The sequence below is a fragment of the Galleria mellonella genome, unplaced genomic scaffold (genome assembly GCF_026898425.1).
Source record: "Galleria mellonella isolate WM207_F2 unplaced genomic scaffold, CSIRO_AGI_GalMel_v1 utg905, whole genome shotgun sequence".
Lineage (NCBI taxonomy): Eukaryota > Metazoa > Arthropoda > Insecta > Lepidoptera > Pyralidae > Galleria > Galleria mellonella.
Genome location: NW_026442174.1, coordinates 3,263,429 through 3,273,877, shown reverse-complemented (window position 1 = coordinate 3,273,877; position 10,449 = coordinate 3,263,429). Strand labels below are relative to the sequence as shown.

General features: G+C 31.7%; 1 protein-coding gene across 3 annotated transcripts in view; it reads left to right on the top strand.

Moving 5' to 3' along the window:
- The first annotated feature begins 267 nt into the window (after positions 1-267).
- Positions 268-10,449, top strand: part of LOC113510784 (uncharacterized) — a 38,006-nt gene continuing 27,824 nt past the window's right edge. The window contains exons 1-3 of one of the 3 annotated variants that reach the window (XM_052902459.1): positions 502-619; positions 825-930; positions 9,338-10,121. In XM_052902459.1, the coding sequence (XP_052758419.1) occupies positions 905-930; positions 9,338-10,121 (810 nt within the window). In that variant the 5' untranslated portion in view covers positions 502-619; positions 825-904. The other 2 variants (XM_052902457.1, XM_052902458.1) reach the window with 2 other exon arrangements.

The following is a 10,449-nucleotide window of genomic DNA, read 5'->3' as shown; positions in this document are numbered from 1 at the left end:
GGTATTGAGAATTATACAATTACTAAATTTACATAAAGTAAAAATATTATATTATTGTACTAAATACAATCTTCTAGTATTAAATACTTTCAATATATATTATAAAGAAAACATTTATTTAACTTATATCTTTCTATTATTTTTGTGCTATTAAACTTTAGTTTAAATATTTAAAAGTTTAATTGATATTTTTGACAATTTCTTTGTATCTCATTTGATTTTCGTTTCATTTTATTTACAATAATAATTAATTGAATTTGATAAAACCAAGTAATTTTATTATACTTAATTAATAAGTAACTTTTCTAATTTTAGTTTTATGAAAAGTATTTTATCCTCTTAGTAATGAAAAAGTTTTTAAAAGAATACAAAGCTAGGAGTATAACGAATACTCAAATGTCAAATAGGTAATAAACATTTGTAAACAAAACTCAATAACAATCTCATTTATCAAACTACCTACGAATATAGTAGATTTTTAAACAGTTTTAAGATATAATTCTATTCTAAAATTGTATCGTTTTGTACGGTTGACGAAACGCCTGTGACCGCAGACCAGACAAGCGAGGCTCGAGCACGACCGGCGCGGATGAAGTGGATCAACGGAGCGCGACGAAAAGTAATTTGTACAAAAAACTAAATTCAGCTCATTGCGAATGGCGTGCTGTTCATGATGTTTTGTCTGACCGCACAATATATCGGTGGTCATTGTTGCTAGTCGTTTTTTATAACGATCGGACTTCTAATGTGCCGGTAATGTCCGCGTGCTCGTCTTGTCTGTTCTAAGTTCATGTTATAAAATATTTTGTTTATATACTCTTTAGTACTGTTAATAAGCGCCGTAATTTTTTGGTTTTGATGTAGTGCTATAATTTTGGATAGAAAAGTGGATTCATTGCAGGACATGGGAGTTTTTAAGTGGCTACGCCGGTAAGTACTTATAGAACTTATTAAAGTAGAATAAAGCGTTTCTATTAAATGCCAAAGATTCACATACTTCCTATCTACCTACTTAATTTTAAAATGTTATTAAAAATGTAAAATGTAATAAATAATACCTAATATTTATAAAAATTTCTTATGCTTTTAAGAACTTAAGTACCTACCCACATTCTTTTTCTAAATACCATGACTCTTTGGATTTTTCGTTGTTTTTTAAAATAATATATTCATATTTTTCCATGCTCAGCAGTAGACAATGGATAGGCTGAAATGATTATCATGATTATTCATATAAATAAACTGTTCTTAGGGTATATAAAATCTATTTAATTAGATACAGCAGTTTTATATATATAGTTGTCAATGCAAGCTCAGTATATGTTAAGTTTTTCTTTGACCAAGCAATTCTTTGTATAGAACTAGCCCATGACTCAACAATGTAGTGCTATAGGCATTGTCCCATCATGATGTAATGTCTCCACCTAAAATGCCATGCCATCAGAATTGTTTGGGCTTTTTATATACTTTCAATACATGGAGGTCATTATATTGTAGTGGATTTGCTCATGCCCATTGTGTATTTGATGCATTTAGATGCAATAGGTCTTATAGATGAAATAATTCTAAAGTATGACTAATGGCACAGATAATATAATGCTAATGGGAATGCAGATTAATAACATTTAAGCAAATTAATATTTATATTTAAAGAAATAGTTTGTAAGCATCAAGGATATACAAATATGTCTTAAGTCATAGTCTGTAATATATTCATGAAATTATTTTTAAAATCAAATATATAAAAAAATAGACACCCAAATATAGTAAATATAAAATTAAGTGAAAATACAGTTTACCATGCAAATTTAGAATCTGTAAATAACTAAAATATGATTAAAATATTTTTATTTCCAATATTTATTTATTATTAAACAAAATTATATTCTGCAATTTATTAAATAATATTATTTTATTTATTAACTTAATTTCCAATAAGATATAACCATTTATTTTTCCAATGAATGAGATTTTTTTATATATATCAATGTAAAATCAACTAACAGAGATTCCAATTAAAATATTCTTCATTATTATTATTATTATTATATAGGTAACATTGTTTTCAATTTGAATATTCACATGTTTGCAAGTTCATTACAACAATTTACCTTGCCCCACATTATAATGTCTGTTAAACAAAAGAATTCACAAGTAATTTTTGGCAATTTGCACAACACAATCCCAAATATTATATTTATTTCTGTCAAATGTTGTATTTTAATCTTTTTATGATTATTAACATTCAATTATAAATACATAATTATAATAATATAAATAAAAATAATAAAGAGTTTTATTCATTAATTCAACTACATTTTGTAAAATTAATTAGTCTCGTTTTTATGATGTCAATTGAGTTACAAAATGTCAATTTTTTGTGTCATTTTAGGTATTTGGACACACTCTAATTATACAAATTTAAAATAGAATGGTTGATGGGGTTTGGGGACTGACTGACAAAATCTCACAAAGAGAACAGATTTGAATTTGTCATGTCAACTTTTTCTTTTATTTAATTGAAATAAGCAAATGAAATAAACAATTAATTAAAATTTCACGTAATTAGTAGTAGAAAACGGACTAATAACATCTCACAAAGAACTTTCTGGCCTCCCTTGGTTTAACAAGACGTAAAAGACGTAAAGGTATCGATTTTATAAATGTTGGCAAGTTTGTGTATGTGGGCTTGTATTTTAAATTACGCGCGTGTTTTACTTCGATGGGTAAAAAGAACTTTTGAGGTTCTTTTTTCGTATTCGCAACTCCTAATGTTTGACATCTCTCGAGATACTTTGTCTTGGGAAATTAAGTGAGAGTTGCAAGGGCACGAAATTATCCGGCGCCAGACATTCTATGCAAGGTATTTAGACTAGGTAAGGACCTTTGACTCCCTGCCCCCATCGATTTAAATAGGTAGATATTATCAGTATCAGTAACTACGCATTATTCAACATCAAAAAAAAACATTGTGTCATCACTCTTTCATCCCCGAATGTCGTAAGAGGTGACAAAAAGAACAATACACAATGACACAAAGACGACTGTTACCACTTTGAGTCGTCACCTTGTTTGCCATTCCAGGTTGCGTAAAAAAACAGTTATGTGAAACATGTATATACAAAAGACGAATCATTATCGATAACATAGTTAAGCATACGAGTATTTATGATTCGAACCAAAAACAAATTAGTATAATGAAGAAATTATATCACAATTATACCCGCGTGTTCGTCTGCGTTGACCGTGTTTTTTTTTTAATGGACAATAATGGAATGGTAACCCCCCCTGCACTATCAGAATACGCTAACGAGACACCAGTGAGGGATGTGCATGAAGCAAGTGGTGAGCATTAAGCAAGTCAGTTTGTTCATCGTGATCAATCATTATTATTAAAAATTAACCACGATGATTTTCAGTGGGAACCGCACGGAGGTCGACCTGTTAGGGTATATTGCTAGTAATGGTCCTGTTAAATTTTCTTACTAACAATCCCTTTCCACCCGCGTTGACCATGGTGTGTTTACTGACCAAGATAAAAAAAATAGTCTATATATCCTTTTCCATCTTATATATTATAGTATACCAAATCTCATAGTGATTGATTAAGCCGTGAAGACACTAAAAGATAACAAACGCTCACTTTAACATTTATAATATTAGTAAGGGTACCAGAATTTGGAAACACAATTTACTTTTTTTTTTTTCATAAAAAAAACTGTAATGACAATATCTGTTTAGACGGCACAAAACGAGAACTGACAGAGACACAAAAAGTTAAACTGTGATTAATAGTATCGTATTCGCAACACAATGCTATGTCATATTTTGACATCTCGCAGGCTAAGATTATGCAAGTGGCTCGTAACTCCATAAATTGATATTGGCTTGTCGAATATTTAATAACAATAGCTAATACCTGTATATTTTTATTTCCAACTTGTTACTGCTGATATTGATAGTTTGTAGGAGTTATTTTATATAATACTAGCTTTTACCCGCGACTTCGCGTGAATGTATCTTGTGGTCAAGACCCGGTTATGAAAAGGTCGTCAAAATATCTACCTAAATGTAAACCCTTGTTGGAAAGGGATTGTTGGTATTGGGGATATAACAGCCTGATTGCTAACAATATACTCCATCAGGTCGACTTTCACGAGTTTCCCCCTCGAAACCATCTTAATTAATACTTTTTGAATTTTGGCCCAACTGACCTGTTTTATCCTCAGCTATTCCATCTCTCACTGGTGCCCCGCTAGTGTATACCGATAGCGCAGATTGGATTACCATTCCATTATCACCAATTAAAAAAAATAAACCCCCTTATAAAACTGAAACCTACAAACTTGTTTTAACTATTACACTGTTTTGTCACTTTCTTTCAAATTAGGAATTTAACATTAAGAAGAAGAGACAATCCTTATAGTAGCTTATAATAGCTAAAATAGGTTCATGAGAGGTTTAACTTTTTTAACTTTTTTAACATTTTTATAATTAGGGGGGGGGGGAGGCTTCTTTTTTGTCCTATTTCACTTCTATCGTGAGAAAGCATGCATTCTTTTTGCTCATCTGTAGATATACATTGCATTAATATTCGTAATTCCACAATCAAATACCTCAACATTCTCGACCTCGACAAATAATGAAAGAATTCCTATGTAATACGATGATTGATGCCTATATTAATTACTCGATTCAATCAGAAACCTTTCATGGCATTCTCTAAAACAGCATTATTGAAATTTCACTTTCACCAGACTGTTGTCTGTTGATCGCGGCCGATATTTTCTTATTGCCTTCCAAATAACCAAAATTGATGGTCAGCCGGCTTATTTATGTAAGCATTATCATCGTGTCACTTAAAATTGGGCAGATATCCGAGATGCTTTCTATTTTAATTGTAAAATTGCATAATCTATTGTTTGTATTTGTATACGTTCACATTATCGCGGATTTATAATTTGATCTCCTATCACTGGTAATATCTTGATCGCTCTATTGAGTATTGAGCTTTCGGTATGATCTTTAGAAAAGTTTTTTTTTTTTTTTTTTTTAAGTGAAAATAGAACAGTAACACGGTCTGCGATATTAGTTTATCATCGCGGGTATCATCAGGCGGGTATCAGTGGGGGATGATAGGTGAGAATAATCTTTCAGTACATGAGTTGGCTCATAGCGACCAATTTGGAATTAACTACTATGGTTTCCAAAAGTATATGGGTCCTATGTAAATATGACTCTCATCAGAATTGCAATAATTATTTTGACAGGTGACTAACAAATCTTAACGATCGATACATTTAGAATGAAATGCCGGAGGTTGCTGTTTCATTCTATCTCACGAACACGGTAGCGATAACATATCTATCGATGGATTTGTAAGCCACTTGTCTAAAGGGCAGGAGTATTTATTTCTACATACATATGTATTTAAATATAACAGAAAAGTTAACTAACAATGATATTATCTTATTACATATTAATTATTATAAAAACATTCTTACAGAAAATGTCTTAACTTGTCTGGAAACATTCCATCAGCTTTATCAAATTGTTAATCGGTAAAAGTGTATCGAACGTTGATTTGTCTGTTCGATTTTGTTTCTAGTCGACTCCTGTTTTATTTTTTCGTTTTTTAAATACATTCACTAACATAACGATATTATTTGGATACTTTATGCCAATTTCCAAAATTACTATTTAGATTTATATAACACAGTATTTCATTAAAAGTGATCTTTGTTAAAATTAAAAAAAGACTTTATAATTTGTTTTAAGCACTTGGCATAATTAATAAACGGTTTTAGCTTCTCTTTTCATTAATATTAATAATTTAAGAAATAGTCTATATAACCTCTGGATAGTTTATCTTTATAATAATATTATTTGTAAGCATTCTATTGATTTGTATTGCAGCGTTACTGTTGCCGTTGTCATATTGATGATCGATCGATCATCAATACATGACAAATTTTGTACTAAATTTAATAACTTTTTGTTTTATTTTTTATACCACGAAGATGGCAATCAAGTATAAAGCCCGTCTGATTTAAAAGTTATATATAACTCTTATATTTTATCAGTAATTAAATGTTTTGAAATAACACTAATGAAGAATTTAGCAAATGTAAACATAAAACATGTTATCCTTTTAACTAAAATATTTATTTATTTATTTATTTACACTTTATTGCACCATTTATAGAATAGTAAATACTGTAATGAGAAATGATACAAAATACAGAAACAAATATTACTACCTGTAGAAAGTAATATTTGTTGTGAAATAAAATATGGACTAAAATTCTTCTTTTTTTTTATGCCACTGAGGCGGCAGACAAACATACAACCCATCTGAATGTAACCGGTTACCGTAGTCTATGAACGCTTGCAATACCAGGGGCATTACGCCCGCGTTGTCGATCCTGAAGAAATCTCTTTGCTCTTATTCTGAAGAACCCCATGCTATAGTATCCTATATCTTATATAACATGAGCGTTTATGTGAGGAAACATCGACATTTTCAGCGACGACCACAGTCTGTGGTCTGTGGATGACTGTCAAAAGTGGTTGGTCAGTCAATGAATTGTGGTATTTAGAGCAGTACGAATGTGAAATAGACGAGTTACTGTCCCCTTACAATATTTAAAAATAACACTGACTAAAGTATAATAATGTACAATTAATTAATATGGTGAATTATTTAAAGTTATGTTATTTGCTTATTTTAGCCAATACTAATCTGTACTCGCGAATACGTCTGCGTGACCGGGATATGTTGATCGAATGGGATAAAAACACCCTACGTCCTTCTCCATTCTAAATACTATATATATACAAAATTTCACGACGTTTTGTTAAGCAGTTAAAGCGCTAAGAGAAAACAAACTAACATATATTCACATTTAGAAATAAAAAATGAAATTTAGTGACGAGTTATTTGATGAAACGACATACTAAGACAGTTTACTAGTTTATATGGACACAAATTTTTAATTGTAAAATCAACTTTTGTTCTAAAAAGTAACAAATGAGTTTCTTGCCCGTTCTTTTCAATTGAAATTGCTCTCCGAATAAGCGCAAAAATCATAAAAAAATACTATTCAAAAATATTTAACTTTATAACTTTTAACTTCGATAACAAATATTCTTATCCTTATTACATTTTATTTTATTCTAATTAAATAGGAAGTTAAAAAATAATTAATCGATAATATAATCGATCAGTTATATTAATAACTTCCTCATTTAAGAGCGCCATGTCAAGTATTCAATATAAAAGTATTCTACTAAAAGCCGTCAAGTGTATCGCTCCGTTGACCCACGACCGCGACAGTCCCACGCTTTAGCCACCTGAATGCAGTCCGAACGGTCATTAGGTGCTGTTAGTCATAGTCCGATCACAAGAATTTCACAGCTTTTAAAATTCTTTACTTTTCTTATTGGACTCGATAAATATACCATAGAAAGAGTTTGTACAAAAGTAGTCTTTTATCCTACTTATAGTGCTTGCGTGATTGAGCTGCGGTGTGAAGGGTGGGATACGGCAGTATAATTATAGGGCATAGTGACAATAACATTGTGCTCAGTAATTGCTAGGGATGAGTGTAGATACCATTTAGGGGGCATCCATTAATTACGTGAGCTCTTTTTCGATCAGTTTAGACTCCTCCCCCCCCCCCCCCCCCCGGTGAGATTTAATGAGATTTGCCTTGACCCCCCCCCCCCCCCCCCCCCTTGACGCAAAAAATATTTTAACCTTAATTTATATTTATTATTCGAGAAAATAATAAATCGTTCAGGTATACTATAATAAATTTATTTAAAATAAAATTCAAAGTAAAAATATAAAAACAACACTTTCTTTTAAATTTTTACTCAATCCATGAAGACTCGTGTATTTTTTCAATCGAAATAATTGGACACATATCATCTGGGATTTCTAGTAGTGCAGGAAGACAATCACTGGAAACGTCTACGTTTATCTTTAATATTTTAGTAATATCTTTAATATTTTATATTTTTTGAAGTTGACGTGAGATTTTTGATTATCCCCCCCTCGGTTTAAATGAGATTTGGTGAGAATTCATTAGACCCCTCCCCCCCTATTCTGAGCTCACGTAATTAATGGATGCCCCCTTATGAGCACCACAGTAGGTCCTATTAATTGCGGTTTAAAGGGGAAGACATATACACATGTTAATTCTGATTGTGTATCCAAGTGAACTGGTAGATGTCCATGGTGTTGATATCTATAGGTAATTGTTACCACTTTCTATCGCTTGGGTCGTAAGTAAAATATCTAACAGACGGTAAACATAGGTATTATGTGTATTGATGACGCACAAATTACAGTAGCTACGAAGATTTATGGGTATTATTTATATGGCTATCGATAGAAGATATTAAACTGTCGGAAACAGATACTTTGAAATAAAGGATACCATTCAAAGATTATAATCTTTTATTTTATAATTGACTTTTTCCAGCGACCAAATTTCACTCAAATTCGTGCATCCGCTTAAACGTGATTGAATAATAAACATCCTTACAGTCTTTTACTTTATATTATTGGTAGGAAGTAGAAGGGAAAACATTAATTTTATCTCTTTATGATTTATCAAACTACTTAACTAAAACATTATAATTATTCTTAGATAAAATGTAAATAAACAAACTCGTAGTTAGTATTACAAGAGTAAAACTTACCAAATATCAGTAACGAGTAATGTCATTTGCGAGAATATAGATTTATTGTAAATTAGCTATCCGGCCCGACTTCACATGGGTAGATAGAATTTTCGAATATATAGACCAGGAGTGGCCAATTTGACTAAACCCAAGATCTACTGTCTACTGACTAAGCCCTGTGCAATCTACCAATTAATACTTCTTGAAATCTCATACAAACTTGAAACAGCATACTCGTAGTTACACAATTATGTAGTACTCTAGTAGTTTTTACTTTATTAAGAGGGAAAACATAAAACTGAAAATTATTCTTAGTAACAACTTTCTTTTATTAGTGTAAGCATTGTGTCCAAGCATTTTCCATTAGATTAGCAAAATATTATATTTTTGCCTTGCCACGATCGACTGGATTTATAGTCGCAATCGACCGGTCGATCGTGATCGAACGGTTGGCTACTCCTGATATAGACTATGTTACTCATTGATAATGTAGCTTTATATAAGTGAAAGAATTATTAAAATCGATTAAGTATATTTACAATATACACAATATTTATAACAAACAAACAAATCTTTTTATAGTATTTGAATGGAAATATATTTACAATAACTAGCTCCATACTTCATGGCTTTAATTTGTTCGCAGGGAACGAGTAACTGTGACCACTCGTCATAACGTCCCTCCCGAGTCTACAACTCCAGAAGAACAACAAACACAAAGTGCAACTCAAGTGGGCACCATCCGGACAGAAGAATACAAACGAGACTTGGCCGAATTCCAGGCGAGGAGATCCGTGGGTAACAAAGAGCTCCAAATAACTCCGGAGAAGAAAAAATGTGGCAGACATTCCTTGCCTGTTTCGTGCACAAATTGCACTGCAGATCTTGACAACTCTTTCAATTATGAAAAGAAATCAGGTGTGAAGTACAAGCAGAAAATCCAATCCAAACGCCGTAGTGCAACATCTGAGGAAAGAGACCAAGACGGCGTCCCAAACATACAGTTCCTATTTCAAAACCAAGTATTTATGCCCGGGGATCTGTTTGGGGCGTCATACACGGAACCGCCGAAGTCTAAACGCCAAACACAGCAAACAGTGTACAGATCGCCCGAAACGGATTTCATTGTTCACAAACAGTTAGACTTTAATGACGAAGATCTTGTGGACTCGCCAAAATTTTACAAAAACAATTCTCTACCTTTCGATGTAAAGAACTTTCTGGACGGATCGAGAAGTGACGACGGAGACGAGAGCTGTAAACTAGCTGGAGATCTCAAAGTATCTAGTCAGAGTTCGTCTGAGTGCGCAAGGAACGATGGTTGTGAAGACAAACTTTGGGAAGTCATGAGCGAATTAAAAAAATTGGACCGGTGGGCTGATGAGCAATTAGTGCAGTCTCCAAATACAACCAGATCTGAGGACAATAAAGTAACGTATCATTTAAATAGATAAATTTGGTTTTCAACCGACTTGAAAAAAATCTCAATTCGGTTGTATTTTTTAAATGTTTTTTTTTTTTATCTCAAAACTGCATCAGTTTTAAACCGATTTGGATTTTTTCTATCTGATAGTATATACTTACAGATTAGTCCCATAGAAATATTATCGAAATCACTTCAGTAATTTAGTTTTAGAATTAAAAAAAAAACTGGTTTTGGCAAAATTTAAGTCTTTTTTTGTGGATTCACATTCTTTAATTATATAAAGTCTATTATATTTTGCTTATATAATCTATTTCAATGGATCTTAATAAATA